Source organism: Perna viridis, chromosome 12, assembly GCF_037379345.1.
Source record: "Perna viridis isolate PV_CMFRI_1.1 ecotype Kerala chromosome 12, ASM3737934v1, whole genome shotgun sequence".
Classification (NCBI taxonomy): Eukaryota; Metazoa; Mollusca; class Bivalvia; order Mytilida; family Mytilidae; genus Perna; species Perna viridis.
Window position 1 is genome coordinate 2,569,447 of NC_142456.1, and position 16,227 is coordinate 2,585,673.

Below are 16,227 nucleotides of genomic sequence, written 5' to 3' on the forward strand. Positions count from 1 at the left end.
AAGCAGGTCTTGTAGTCACTTAACTCCTTATGTCCATTTTCAAACTTAACACAGTGTTTAATATATATATATAAACATAGGGCAATGTTTGAATAATATTTCAATAACATATTACACGTTAGGTATCCCTAAGCATGATAAATGGACATACAGAGTTGAGTGCTACTAGACTACTTTCACCATAATTGGTGACACAAGTAGAAGGTAGCAATTAATCTAGCTGTGTCTGTGTGTAAAAAGCTCACCTTTCTTTATGGAGAAATTTGATTAATATTTTCCTATATTTTTAGCATGTTCAACCTTTTTTCATTACTTACTGGTAATGTAATGGAGCGAACATACTATGTGTAATCTGTAACTTATAAAATATTGGACCAATATTTTTCAAATATTGCATAGTGTTTATATACCGGGTTCATGTTATGCACGTCCTATTAATTTACAAACTAATTGACAAATTTTTAATAAGAATTTTTACCTGTTGAACTTTGCCCTTTTTTCAGTAGTATTTGCTTTAATTGGTATATACTCTGTGTAGTTGGTAACCCCCACTATAGTTTTTTTTTAAATGTTCTTAGTGTTTATATTGAAGATATGTGCTGACAAATATATAATGATGATGCATGTCCAGACATGTTTTCAGTGTCGGTAATTAACTGCAAAAGCAAACTTCAGGAAGGGGTCTTTAACATTTTGCCCTCACAGTAAAGCTACTATCCATCCTCCTACTTATACACAAATGTTAGTACTCTAGAATGATCCTTCTTCAACTCATTTTGACTTACCATGGCACATAATTTTTTGTAGTCCTTATAAATATCCAGAAAATTATTCATTTCCATGGTCAAATGTCACAGATTCTAATTTAAATATTTTATGGTTCATATTCTATATACATATATATATGTATAGCTAAATCACTTACAAAACAATTTCACACTGAGTACATGTACATACATTTTCAATTATATCAAAAGTTTTTTTCTTAAAACTGTAATAAATATTGCTATTCATTGTAGTACAATTCATACTGTGTAGCAAATTGCATGATCAATGTACTTACTGAAAAAACTGATCTATGAGAAGTGTTTAAGTAGAAAAAATGGATGTACATATCATCAACGATGATAGTTAATCAATGGCAGTTGTATTTAGCTGTGAAAGACAGAGTAATATTTTTGTTATTACATGTAAAAAAAAGTTATGGTTTTAAATTTTAGAGAAAACTCCTGTTCCAAGTGAAATAAGTGAAGAAACTTTGAAGATACAATTAAGTAAAGATGATATCAATATAGTAAATGAGTTGATGGCGCTTAATAACATAAGAATTGTTGCAGATGGTATTGAAATCCATGGCAGAAAATCATATGTAGAAGGTGTAGAGAAAGATATTCAGTCACAGTTGAAACAGGTTCAGATGTGTCATGATTCAGTTGATGCAATGTTATGGACATTTCTATTCAACCAAACAGTAGGCATTAATATCCAGCTGCAGAAAAACAGTGTTCATTGTATCTGGTCTTTGCCTGGAAATTGTAGTATTGAAGTTAAGGCACTTACCAAAAAAGAAGCAGAAAAAGGCATGTCTATTATAAAAAGTTCAGTAAAAATGGCTTCACTTTCAAAAGTAACATTTTCAAATTCTGCAATGCAACAGTTTATAGATGACAATCAGAATAAAATTGAGATAAAAAGCTGGGGAGAAGGTGTTCGTATTTTCATGTTTTCTGAACTATATAGCCATTTTAAAAAAACTAAACTTGAAATAGAAGTTCATGAACCTAATGTAAATCCTAACGAAGTCGCAAATACTCAAGCCAAAATACTTGAAAAGGAACAAAAAGAAACATTGAAATCACAAATAGATAGTAAAGAAACGTTTGTAAATCCCCCATCATCACCAGAGGTTCCTAGAAAGACAGATAGTTATGATGTTAAATCCTTAGAACATAGACAGATAAAAATGTCTAACCAAGAAAGAATCTATTTTGAAAAATTTAGTAAATCTGGATTTCAGAAGTTTGCAGAGAAAAATAATACAAAACTATGCATTGAAAGTAATGAAATAGTGCTTAGTGGAACTAGAGATGGGATAAATACAGTTTTTAAAGAAGTTTCAGAAACTTTGTGTAAACTTGAATCAATCACTGAATTAGTATTTTGTGCTGGTCCTAGTCTTGGTGGAAAGAAAAATTTCCTCCAAGATAACCACGAATGCCTTATTTCTATCAAGGAACAAACCTCTAACATTTTATATGCATGGTTATCCAGAAATGTTATAAATGTGATAACTGTAAATAAGGCACCCATTGAGTTAGCTGAGGTAGATGTGATTATATGTCCAGTTACAGAGGATTTACTGCCTTTTGGAGTGGGGAGTGACATCTTCAGTGCAGGTACAAATTTTTTTTAATCTGTTAAGTTATGTTGGAGTAATTGCCTTTTTCTGACATTTTTTTCCTTATTTTTAATGATATTTCTTATAAAAATCTTCTCCTCTGAAACTATCAGACCAATTGAAACCAAACTTGTTAAGAATATTTCTTAGGGTGTCTTGCATAGAACTATTATTGGGATTTTTTATCTGTCGTAAAACATGGCCGCTGTTACTAGAATTGCACAAAAGGGTCAGTCAGATTTTTTTCTCGTATATTTCCAAAACCCTTAGGTTTAGCCAAATTCTTTCAGTTGCCAAAATGATCATTATTATAAGGCCTACAAAAGTTAGGGGATTAAAGATGTTGAACAACTCCTTGTCAATATCTTGAAAACTATAATAGATAAAAAAAAAATCAATTGATGAAATGATCCTTATGATAAGTCCTACCAAAGTCTTCCTTTGAGGCCAAAATTTTCAGACAAATCTTTGTTAGAGTAATTGTCTTTGAAAGGCAAAAATTTAACCAGGAGAGCTGTTCAGGCTCCTCGGAACCTCTTGCTACTATGTATTTTTAATATTACTTTCAAAAATGTTCTCCTTGGAAACTTCTGGACAAAATTCAATGAATGTTGATATAATTGTTCCTTCAGGTATAAACGTTAAGAATTTTTATCCAAGAGAAAACAGCCATGGCCACTTTTACACAAAATAGATTGTTGCTTATCATTAGCCAGGTGAGAGATTCAGGCTCTTTAGAACCTCTAGTGTATGTTTTTACTCATTCAGTACTCTAAGAAAAAATGCACAAATATAAATGAAAATTGTATCAGTTAGTTTGTTTCCTTTTAGGGTTTGTATTTCTTCAGGATCAAAATACCTTATGACTGGTTCATGCCAGGAACTTCTCTACTCATTCTTAATATAATTCCTTTTATATCATTCAATATATCAATATATATTTTATAACCTGTAAATATGTTTTAGCACAATAGTATTCTGTTATTTCTGCAATTAAAATTAGTATCTAGTCTTCAAATTAACTAAAGATTTGATGGAATCCTTTTTGGCCTTGAAAGATGTTTACTGTAGTAAGAGAATGTAGTTCTTGCAAAAATGAGTCTAGAAGCATTAAATGGGCTAAGCATGTTCCAATTAATACAATTACGAGTTAAAATCTCCATCCTATTGATAATGTTTTTTGATAATAAACAGAAGAAAAACATAATAAAATTGGGTGAAAATTCAAATTGATAAAAATGCCTAGTTTCCATCAAGGACATTTTTTTCATAGGTGAAATTGGTTTTACAGTGTAGGATAATACTCTTTTGAAGTAGATTTGAATGTGATTACAAATTAAATTTTCAACAGGTGTAAAACTTTGGAACAAAAGTGGAACAAAATTTGTAAATAATGTATGAAGTACGTTGGATACTGTTTAACTATTGAATGCAGTTTGTACTAAAGAAATCTGTTGTATTGATTGACATTCAGTTTGTACTATATTATGCAAATGTATGATTATTGTTTTCTTTTACATCATGTAATCTTTGAAATTTTTGTTCATGCTAGAATTTTCACAAGAATAAAAAAAAAACAGTTCTAACAGCTTGTTGATTAGGAATTCATCATTGAATACAAAATTACATTCAATTTATATGAAGTTATGATAACTTACAGATCAATTATTGTTTTTACTCATTTTTTATACGACCCAAAAATTTTGTGGTTGTATATTGGTATCATGCTGTTGTTGTTTTCTGTAGACACTCCCATGTTCACTCAATAACCCTGGTATAAGTGTATAGATCTTAATGAAATTATACCACAAGAAGCCATACAACAACAGGAAGTCTGCGATTGATTTTTTTAGCTGTGACTTGAAGTGTATTGCGTAGGTCATCCATAAAAAACCATAGAACACGACCACTTTCTACAGCGGCTTCACTTTTCCTGGTAAGCTTTGTCTGAATTTCAATGTACTTAGCCCAATATAAGATGGTCAATGCCATTTTGGCTATGTACCCAAAAACGAATATTCTCGTTAAATCCCACATGTCACGTGACATGATTTAAGGGCCCTGTTAGTGGTCAAAAACTGGGGCAAAAAAAGACTTTTTCATGATACTCAGACTAGATGTGAATAGAACTCTGAAATTGTACCACAAGCTGTCATGCTGTTAAAAGAATTCTTGGTTTGATATTGGGGTTTGTCACTTGAACCATTTTAGAATTATGGGCCAAAAAAAGGAAACAAGAACAATCATTTTCTTGATGTTATCTGGACAATAACTTGACTTCAGTAGAATGGATCTCTTTGATGTTGTACAACAAAGTGTCATACTACCAACATAAAGTTTAGGGTTATGACATGAACCATTTTAGAATGATGTCTGTCAGTTACAAACACATGTCCAGGTTTAACTTTTTTGTTTTTCAGTTTAGGCTTTTGATATTTTGTATGTTGGTAGATTTTATATAGATGGTGTGTCACTTACAATGAATAGTGGCCTATGACCTTGAACTTTGGCCTCAAGATCAAATCCTTTTTTTTTGTGACAAACTCATATCCAGTGTGTAACTTTCTATACCCCCTTCCTAAGGATTAGGGGGGTATACTGTTTAATCCTTGTCCATGTTTTTGTGTGTCTGTGTATCCATGTGTCTGTATTTCTGTTAAGGTATGAAGGGTCTTAAATGGGCCAAAAACCATACCTTTTTAAGTTTAGAGAATGACTTTAGTAAAATTGACAGGATCTCTTTGAAAGAGTAATGAAGGGAACCAAGGTTGTAGCGGTAATCAAAAGAATGTAATCCATGGACAAAGACCAGAAATTGTACCTTATTGTGCCACAACATAAAAGGAAGGCCTGGATTAGTTTCCAGATGTTGTGACTGAAAGAATGAGGGCTCAAAAAGGGGCCAGAAACAAGCCTTTTCCTGATGTCCAGACAATAATTCCAATTAAACTGCAAGGTGCCATGCAGTAAAAGAAAGACTAGGATTGATTTTGAGTGTATAACAGAGTGATAATCTGGTCCTGCTACCTTCCATGGCCGTGATCAATAAACAGACGTACGACTGGTACTTTTATTATTCAGCAATCACAATACAACAGCAACGTACAAACAATAAGAAGAGAGAAAGATTCCCTTCTTGAGGGCGAACCCTCTTGAACTTGAATCTCTTAAGTTCTCTCTTTAATAAGTGCCTTCTTAGTCCTCTTTTTCTAAGTTCCCTATCTCCCTATATATACTAACGATTATGTAAAACAACTATGTATTGGTCAAACCCCCTGTTCATGTCTATGTTATGATTAATTTATCATGTTTATTTCCTCCCTTTTAATTTGTTATTTATTTATTTATTGATATCACCCTCTTAATTGTAAATGAACCTGTACAACTACCGTTTTCCTCATGCACCTTTGTCATCTTAATGGTTGTTTATGTATATGGGTATGTCATGTGTACATGTAACACCTTTTTGATTTGTACAAGTATGTGGTTATAATTTGTTTTATTATCTGTTGTCCACATGGGAATTTCATTATGTATTGGGAGTTATTTTGTATCTGTTCTCATGTTTTGTTTAGTTGTTTTACCCCTTATACATATTAATTTAATCAAGAGTTCACATAATAAAATATCAGTTATAAAGTCTCAAAATGTCCATACACTTTTCTCCTCTTCTCAAAGACTAACATCATTTAATCAAGAATGTCTAACCACTGTCCTATCACAAGTGTGTAATTTGAACTAATTATGAATTAGGGGCCAAAACGGGGCCATATCATTTCTATTCAAATGCATATAGTTAATCTCAATCCATCCTAATATAGAGCTGTATAAATTAGGATTGCATGTTGTGTCCATACTTGTTGAAATTTAAACGTGTTCAAATCTGTATCAATAATGTGTGTTATTTATATCATATTTGTTCATGAGATAAGTTTAGAATATTTGATCCCCTGAATATACCTGATATAATATGTTAAACCCCAACAATCAATCAAACAATAAAACTACTTGTTTGGAGTTGTACAACACACAAATTGTTCTATGTTTAGGTCTTAATCAATGTAGTTTTATACTAACTGTTTATTGATTATAAACATGTTTATTTCTTGAGTTCTTGAGTTAAAGTGAGGTTAGCATATTGTAACATTAGATAGGTAGGGTTCATTACATTAGCATGATTAGCTTATGAATAGGAATATTGATTAGTATGATTTGATAATTTGCAGGTGATCCAAAAAAACTTCAGGCTTATTCTGCATGTTGCAAGAAGTCTCCAGGAAAGTCAAATGGTGGATATATTGGCGTCATACAGTCCAGTGGAAAATTGAAATGCCAGTATGTTGGTCTTTCTATTTGGCCTCTCAGCAGTGATGTCAAGAATATTGATGTTAAGGTTGTGCAAAAATTGGCTGAGAACTTGATCTCAGTTGTAATGGATACTGGATGTAGGACCATTGCATTACCATTGTATGTTTCTGAAAGCTGTCTGAATCATGAGATAGCCACAATGATTCTTGATAAGTTTCTAACATGTGTCAAAAATAACACTAGTCACCATGTTCAGATCCATTTTTATTCTAGTATTTATGAGCATTGTTCTGAGTTCAAGGATAATGTAGATAGACTGGTAGCTAAAGCATTTCCTGTTGACTTTGCTGTTCCAAGTTATTTGAAGCCAGAATTGCTTGAAAAACCAGGTAAATATTAAAAAATATTCAATCTGTATTTTGTATATTACATTTTTGTCATACCCCCTGCAAAGAACGTTCCTGGGGTATATAGGAATCATTCTTCCTTTCTGCCTGCTTGTCTGTCTGTCCTTGCTGATTTCAATCTGATCCATAACTTCTTTGTTTACAACATAGGCATACCATATTTGGCACATGGGTGTAATACTATGAGACAATGTCACATTCAAACATTCATGACCTATATACGACCTTGATTTTCATGCCGAAGTGCTTTAAAACTTTTAAAACCACACAGCATTTTATGAAATTTGGAATGGTATATTTAGGTTTTACCCTATCTGTTTGTCTATCCGTCCATTGTCCGTCTGTCTGCTCTATTTTCTAAGATGCTTGAAGTTGTTATGAAACTTTGTAGGATATTACATACTGTCAGGAATTTATATTTGGACAAATTTATGGAAATGATGGCTGTTGTACTTAGTCATTTTTCAGCAATACTGGGTCTGATGCATTGTCCGCAACTCCTCGTCAATCACTTGCAGGATTATTATTAAACTTAGATTGCCATATTAAGAAGTACATATTGTCAGGAATTTATATTTTGGCAAAAATTGTAGAAATGATGGTTGTTTGAACTTTTGCATTTTTTAGCAAAACTTGGTCTGATGAGTTGTCTGCAACTCCTCATTAAAAAATTGCAGGATGGTATTGAAACTCATTGGAGTGTTAGATTACAATATTGGCTTGTGTATATTGTCAGGACTTATGTATGGCAAAAATTGTGGAAATGATGACTGTTTGAAGTTAGGCATTTTTCAGCAAAACTTGGTCTGGTTCATTGTCCACAATCCTCAACAAATTGCAGGATCATAATCGAAGTTCAATGGAGTGTTAGATTACCATATTGGGGTGTGCATATTATCAGGAATTTATGTATGGCAAAAATTGTGGAAATGATGACTGTTGGACTTAGGTCTTTTTTCAGCATAACTTGGTCTCATGTGTAGTCCACAACTCCCCCTCAACAACTTGCAGGATTAGTATGAAACTTAACAGGGTGTTAAATTTCCATATTGGGATGTGCATATGGTCAGGAATTTATGTTTAAAGTAAATTTGTGTGCATATTCTGTCATTGCATTGTCAACAACAACAAACAAAGTACTGATTGTGGTTTGGAGTGTTTTAGAAACGTCAGTAAAGTTGTGTGTAAAAACTGCTTAGTCTATCCACCACAAAAGTTGTGTCCAATATGAATTGTGTGTCCACATAGATCCCCAAATATTTAGAGTTCAACAGGCTGTATTAGTCCCATTAGAGGCAATGTCTAGTTTGCACCTGTTTTAATTTCTGGCCATAGAGTCTATAGATGTCTTGCTTTGTTTTCACCTTTTTTTATTTTTTATGTTGCTTGAATTATATTCAGGGGTAACTCATTCACTTTACCTGTTTATAATGATTTCTTTGTGGTCAGCTGCTACCTGTCTTGTGATGTGAGGATTTCCTCATTGTTCATTGTGACCTTGGGCTGACATTTTCATCTCGTTTGGGTTGTTGTCTCTTTGGCATTCTCACCATAAATATTCTTGTTATATCTAGTTTATAAAGGATAACTTGTGTAAATCTTATCAGGCCTGGGTTTCATAAAAAATCTCAAATTGAGATTTTCTTAAAATCCTGCAGTTGTTCCTTAAATCTCCAATTTCAAGTAATTTGATTGGTTGAAATTTAAGAAGGAGTGGATTGAGGAAAACCTCAATTTGAGATACTTTATGAAACTTGGCCCGGATCTTTTTGAAATTTTAACACATTGATTCTAGGGTCATGATGGTGGGCCCTATAGTTTTTGAAGGTTTTACCCTCCCCTTTTGAAAATCAGTGGCTAAAAGGGGGAAAATTGGTGTTATCATTAGAATTGATAGGAAAAGTTTATTTTAATTTGATTTTTATGATTCAGATGTCAATGTGTTCCTTTTGAAATCATGTTTTTCAAGATTTTTTTACCAGGTTGACTAATCTTTAACCGCTTTGGATTTAAAAGGGTCGGAAATTGGGCTTCACCTTAAAAAATACACTTTCCTGAGATCAGCTCCTCTGAAACCATGGTTGCTAATGTCTTGAAACTGGATAAAGTAAATGGCCTTAATGTCCTTTACAAATTTAATGATTAACTTTTTGTGTGGCTCAGGTGGCTCTGCCTGTGGCTGTGGCCACTCAAAGTTGCCATTGCAACCCTATGGGGAAAACATTTTGGCCTATTTCTTTGGCAAGATTCTAGTGGAAATAAAAAAAATGTAATTCAGCAACAAAGACCAATCATGGAAATCAGATGCACACAACAAAGAACATAAATTAACCAAAATAATATATACAAAGTAAAATCGGAGTAATCAAGTACTGTATCAATATATAGCAATCTTTTTAATTTTTGATCCTCAAATAATCGGCAAAATGCAAAAATAAGAGATTAAAAGAAAGAATACGGATTGACTTCTAACGTATCTAAACTCACATTATTGTTGTAAATCATTAATATTAAACTCATTGATTCATGTTTGAATTCACCATTCTGATTACGAAGGACATGCACATACCAAATTTTATGCATATTATTTAGATTTGGTGTTGGTTTACATGATGAATGAACACAAAACTATCAGTCATTTTGCATAATTGAATTACAAATTTCTAGTTGGACTTTCTCAGTTTCTAAATTTAATTTATCGACCTCTAGGTCGAAATTTTTGTCTACAGGTTATATTGTGTCATGGAAAAAGCACTTACTCTCTGGGCACCTAGTTCCAGAGGCAGGTACATAAACATAAATGTGTAAGTCTTAGAATAAACTTTCAACAATCATATATGGTGCACAAAACAGTAGCCAACAAGGTCTAAAAGAGACAACTCGCCTCCTTGCCATTACATAAATCATGATCTTAATTCACATGCAAAGTACATTTAGTGCAGCAGTGCATGTAATTTTTAGTCCTCTGCTCTTAAAATAATTTTGGTATGGTTACATTGAAAGTTCCATAGCATAAGGGACCTTGAAAGACAGGGATGTTATAAATGTTTTACTAATAAAATACTGTACTTATATTTCAGCAAATTCTGATATGGCGGTAGATGTGACAATTTATGAAGGTTCAATAGAGAGCATAGATGAGAAGGTATAGCAATTTTATTGTGTCCCACTCTCCCAAAGTGAACAAAGTTCAACTGGCTGCATTCTTATCATGTTGATGTCAATGTCTGTTTTCCATGCCTGGTCTTTGTCTCTGGATTACATTATTTTGATTACCGCTATAACCTTGGTTCCCTTGATTACTCTTCAACATGTTGAGATCTATCTGTGGTTAAATTTTCATTTTAATCTGTTAAGCCATGTTGGAGTTATTGCCCTTTTTCAACGTTTTTTTGCTATTTTTAATGTTATTTCTTTCAAAAATCTTCTCCTCTGACACTACTTGAACAATTGAAACCAAACTTCATATGAATGTTCCTTGGGGTATCGTGCATAGAACTGAATTGGGGATTTTGGATTGGTTGAAAAACATGGCCGCCATTACTAAACATAGAACATAGGGGTCAGACAGTAGTTTTTCCCCTATATCTCCAAAACCGTAAGGTTTAGCCACATTCTGACATGGGATAAAATTGTTCAACATGATGAGAACTATCTGTGGTTAAAACTTCATTTTAATCAGTTAAAGTCTCACTAACCACTTCCGGGTCAAATGGCCACCCCCCTATGTAGTACCAAAAACACACTGAACCTAGACATATGCATTGTAAGTGCATTATTTGTGTGTATTATGATTAAAAGTAGTCAAAATAAAGCTGAGAATGTGTACTTTAAAATCATATGTGTAATTAACTACAAAAGTGTATGAATATTGTTTACATATGTGAGTAATTTGCCTCCATGCTGTCAGTTAGCAGAACAGGTAAAAATGTGGATTTTCAGTATTATTTATTCAAGCAAATTTTGTGAAGAATTTCTTCAATCATCGTACCATTACCATAATGATTTTGGAAGCCTTATTTTCCAAGCTTCAGAACGGTATGCAACTTTAAGATGTCATTTTTCCCGGGAATTCACAGTAAGACTTTGAAAATAACTTTTTTAACATGTGAAGTAATGGAAACGTTAGAAGCGGTTAGTGAGACCTAAGCCATGTTGGAGTTATTGCCCTTTTTGCGACATTTTTTTGCTATTTTTAATGTTATTTCTTTCAAAAATCTTCTCCTCTGACGCTAGTTGATCAATTGAAACCAAACTTGGTTTGCTAGGGGTATTATGCATAGAACTCTTGTGGAGATTTTTGATCTGTCGAAAAACATGACCGCCGTTCCTAAAAATAGGACTAAGTGGTCAGACAGTATTTTTTCCCATATTTCTCCAAAACCATTTGGTTTAGCCAATTCTGACATGGTGTTAAAGTGTTCAGCATGATGAGATCTATCTATGGTCAAATTTTCATTTTAATCTGTTAAGCCATGTTAGAGATATTGCCCTTTTTCAACGTTTTTTTGCTATTTTTATTGTTATTTCTTAAAATCTTCTCCTCTGACACTACTTGACTAATTGGAATCAAACTTGGTATGAATGTTCCTAGGGGTATCATGCATAGAACTGATGTGGGGATCTATCGAAAAACATGGCCACTGTTACTAAAAATAGAACAAAATTGTCAGACAGTAGTTTTTCACACATTTCTCCAAACTGTTTGGTTTAGCGAAATTATTTCTATAGATGAAATGACCCTTATTATAAGGCTTTCAAAAGTCTTCAGGGATCAAAGTTGTTAGGTGACTCCTTGTAAGAGTTATTGCCCTTGAAAGAAGAATTTTGACAGTTTTCAGCCAATATCTTTATATAATAACTATAATAAATAGAAAGAAACTTTCTATCACTGAAATGGTCCTTTCGATAGTCCTACCAAAGTCTTCTTGAGTCATAACTGTTGGACAACTCCTTGTCAAATTTATTGCCCTTGAAAGACAAACTTTTACCAGGTGAGCTATTCAGGCGCTTGGGAACCTTTTGTTTATTTTTGGTCTGATTTTGAAAATTTTTAATTGAATTTAAAATTTTGTGCAATATAGTGTTCAAACCATTTGTTGTGTTCATAATGAATTGTAAGTCCTTATACTTAAGTGTGTCGAAAACTAATATTGTGTCCACACTTGTCCAAGCTGTTCAGTGTTTGACTATGGCAGTTGTGTTTGTGTTGGGCATAGAGAATTTCATCATGACAATTACCCTATTATACTAGGCACTGTGGAAGCAAACATCTTGTGATTTGGGTTTCAATATTTTATCCTAATTCCATGACAGTATTGATTTTGTAGATGGAAATAATAGTATGACATAAAACTGTTACGATTTGATAAAATTCACAACAAAATTAAAAAAACAAATTGAGTTATAAGCGTAGTTTTTTCTTGGGCTTATATTTTATTTTACATGTCTTCATTTCTTCATTAAGAAATATTTCATTTCACCAAAAAGGTTTTGGGACTAATTCATATCGACCCATTATATTAAATAGTATGCACTTGCTGTATTAATTACTTAAAGTTAATGAATTATCTGAAGGAGAAGGGGCGTTAAAAGCTCTCTTTGGCCTAAAGTACAACTTGACATTAATTGGCAAGTGTTGAGAGTGTTAACTGTGCATTTGGAGAACAGAATCCATAACAACTGAGAAAACATGTATTTCTAAAAAAAAAAGTTCATGAAAATGACAAGTAGTTGTTTGAAAGATTCAAAATGTCTCTCAATTTTGTACTTTTTTGGTTATTTTCTGGTCATATTTATGGTTAAGAAACAGCTATGCATACCTCACTTGTACAGGAAGTTGATATCATAGAGCAACCAAAATAACTTACAATAGATGGCTTATCTACATGAAGCCACACACTAAATTTGAATTAATTCATCCAATGGAAGCCAAGATTTTTGTGAGGAAAATTTTCTCTATCAAAGCCATATAGTGAGAAATGATAACGTTCCATGCAAGGGGAAGTTGAAAAATAAATGGGATTCAATTATTTATTAAGCTGAATATCTAATTATTTTTATTTTTCTAATAAATTTTCCACACTTACGTTTATATGAAGTTATGTAATTAATATTTAGCCTCGCAAGATGAATTGGAAAATGGTTATGATGCATAATTATATCTAGGTTTTCTGGAATTGAATTATCAGAAAAAAAATTCTTCAAGAGAATCTTCTAGATATATTCGAGCAGAATTAGGTAAATATTTATATAAGAATTAAAGTATGAGAAAAATATAAAATTTAAATCAACAATATGTATAAAAAATACATTAACAGATCAAATACCATTCCATTATATTTTCATCATGTAAACATCATATTATATGATTCTAAATAAATCTTCTACAGTCCCTGATACATGAATGAAGTACTGAAGTTAGTTTAAATTATTTTCAAAATCTAAAGAATCGCTATCATTCAGTACATTATTTACACTGAGGTCAACACCTAGCTCTCTACATACATTTTGTATTACTGCCCTGTAATCAGCATAACATGGACAAGACATTGTGAGATGCTCTCTTTCTTCATTTACATCCCCACAGTGTGCGCATTGAGGATTGTCAGTCAAGTGATGACACTTGAGATCATAATTTAGATTACTGACGTCATTCTGACTTGTAATTATATTTTCCTTTCTGTTTCCAAAGTTGAAATAATCAGGTGTCCATCTATTGTTCATGTTTAATTTTCTCTTAAAACTATCAACAGATACACTAGACTTTGTTGTGGCTGGTAAGCTATTCTACAGACGTAAAGTGTTGAGTAAAAAGCTCTTGTTATATAAAACAGTATTACAAAAAGGAATATGAAAGTTATTAACAGATATAGGTTGTCACAAGGTATGTTCGTAAGCATTAACCGAGTATGGCTGCACCAAATCTAGCAAATCTGGTGCATATACGTCAATAATCTCATACATAAGCACAAGCTTATGTTTCTCGCGCCTCTTATAGAGAGGTTCCCAACCTAGTTCCTTGTATAATTTGTTTGTTTGTTTGTTTGTTTGTTGGGGTTTAACGTCCGAGCAGCAATATTTCAGCTATATTCAGACAATGAACATGAAATGGATGATAAAATGAACATGAAATGAAAAAAAAAGGATGGGTCACAAGGATAATAGGGTCGACAAATTTTGATTGCCACTGGGAAAAGGGGGATGGGTAAGGTTGGGCAATTTAGTCTCCTGTGGCGGAGCGCAAAGGTTCCTACTCATATCGAATACCACAGCAGGGTTCTTTAACGTGCGAGGAACGTGGCATCTTTCCCAACACGGTGCACCACTATGGTTTGCGGTCAGGTTTTCCGTATTATAGCCTGACAACTCCAGCATGTAACACGCCAGGGGTACCCCATTCCACCACCTGGGGCACAAATCCCAGTTGCTCTGTGGGCAGAGCGCCTAGCCCCCGGCTAGGTTTCTGAGCACTATTTAGTCGCCTCTTACGACAAGCTTAGCGCTGCTGCAGGCCTTTTCTTTTAACACCCGGACCTGCAATTTGGTTCTGGATGAATTTGAATGAAGACAAGTAATAATTCTACCCGCCTCTACTTGAATGCTTTCTAGTAGATTTGATTCATACAATGTACAGTTATCCCATACAACAGCATATTCTAATAAATGAAAAATATAAGTTAATAAGAACATTTGTGGACACCTGATACTTCGACATTCTCAATATATTAAGTCTATTACAGGCTTTTTCATATATTTTCTAAATGTGACTCTTCCACTTACTGTCACTCTGAGTGTGCATCTATATATTTCCAATCAGATCCATTCTTAAATGGTTTGTCATTTGGACATATAGTAACCCTTTTACTAGGTATATGTTTGTCGCATGTGTCGTTTCATAGATTGAAAAGTTGAGTAGTTCTCTCCAATAGTTTTACCTGGAGAGAACTTCCGTGTCCTTTCCAGCAATTTCATCCTCTAAGCCTCTGTAATCAGCATGATCATATATTTTTAATTTTACATTTATAACAACGCTGCTTAGTTAATGGTCTTTATATTAATCTCAACTGAAACGGGGCAGTGATCACCACAAAAATCGGGTAAGACATTTACATTTTTAACCAGGTTTTGTCTGTTTGCAATAAATAAGTCAATACAAGTAGCACATGTATTGGTAATCCTTGTAGCCTCCTTTACCACATTAGACAAGTTGTACTTTGTAAGAATGTTTGTTAAAAGCCTGTTTGGAATAGCCGTCATATCATTGTTAAAATCACCTCCGAGAAAAACAGGGACATTAAGGTCGGCAATAGCCTCAAGGTTATTTTCTAAGAGACGTGAATAAGAAACATCGGCACTAGGAGGCCTGTATGCCACCCCAAGCATAGCATTTGTGGTAGATGTGTTTATTTCTATTCATAAAATTTCAGTGTCATTCCCACTAAATTTCCGGTCTCAGAGTGAAAAATATGTTTGACTTAACATAAATGGCAATTCCACCTCCACATCGATTTCGGTCCTGACGTATTGGTTTCTGAAACCTATTAATCAAAATTTCATCAAAAGTAATATTTTAATTAAGGTGAGTTTCAGATAATGAAATAACATCATGTTTAGCTAATTCTAATTCTATAAAATCAAGTTTTGGTTTTAGACTACACGCATTCAGGTGTACAATATCAATAGGGCCGCAGTGACCAGTATTCTTTTTTTGTGTATATGGTAGTGACCAGGGTCTCTCTCAATATAAAGTAGATACTTCAGCACAGGAATATGGTAATGATAGTTATCAATACATGTAAACAAACATTAATAACATTATATTGTAAATGGTGTAACCTCTTTGGACTGTATACAACAACCTCCATTTTGTAAACATAATTAGAAGTATTAACTCTCGTTATAAGCATAAAAAAACGCAAAACATTTCAACATACATACATACATAGAGGCATGGTATCAAATGGTAGTACATGCAAGTACTGCAAACTAGTTTTGTAAAGAACATATCATAAACCTGTATCATGGAAATTTCAATACAAACAGATCTGGTCTTTTTAATGGATTTTTTTTTGACTATATATTTTTGACTTTGCTTAGGGTTGATATTACAGT

General features: G+C 33.0%; 1 protein-coding gene across 1 annotated transcript in view; it reads left to right on the forward strand.

Moving 5' to 3' along the window:
- The window catches only part of LOC148600763 (uncharacterized), a 137,668-nt gene that overhangs the window by 36,627 nt on the left and 84,814 nt on the right, over positions 1-16,227 (forward strand). Inside the window, exons 6-8 of the mRNA XM_088554975.1 lie at positions 1,221-2,396; positions 6,625-7,095; positions 10,194-10,258. Of these exons, the coding sequence (XP_088411101.1) occupies positions 1,221-2,396; positions 6,625-7,095; positions 10,194-10,258 (1,712 nt within the window). The remainder of the gene's footprint in view (positions 1-1,220; positions 2,397-6,624; positions 7,096-10,193; positions 10,259-16,227) is intronic.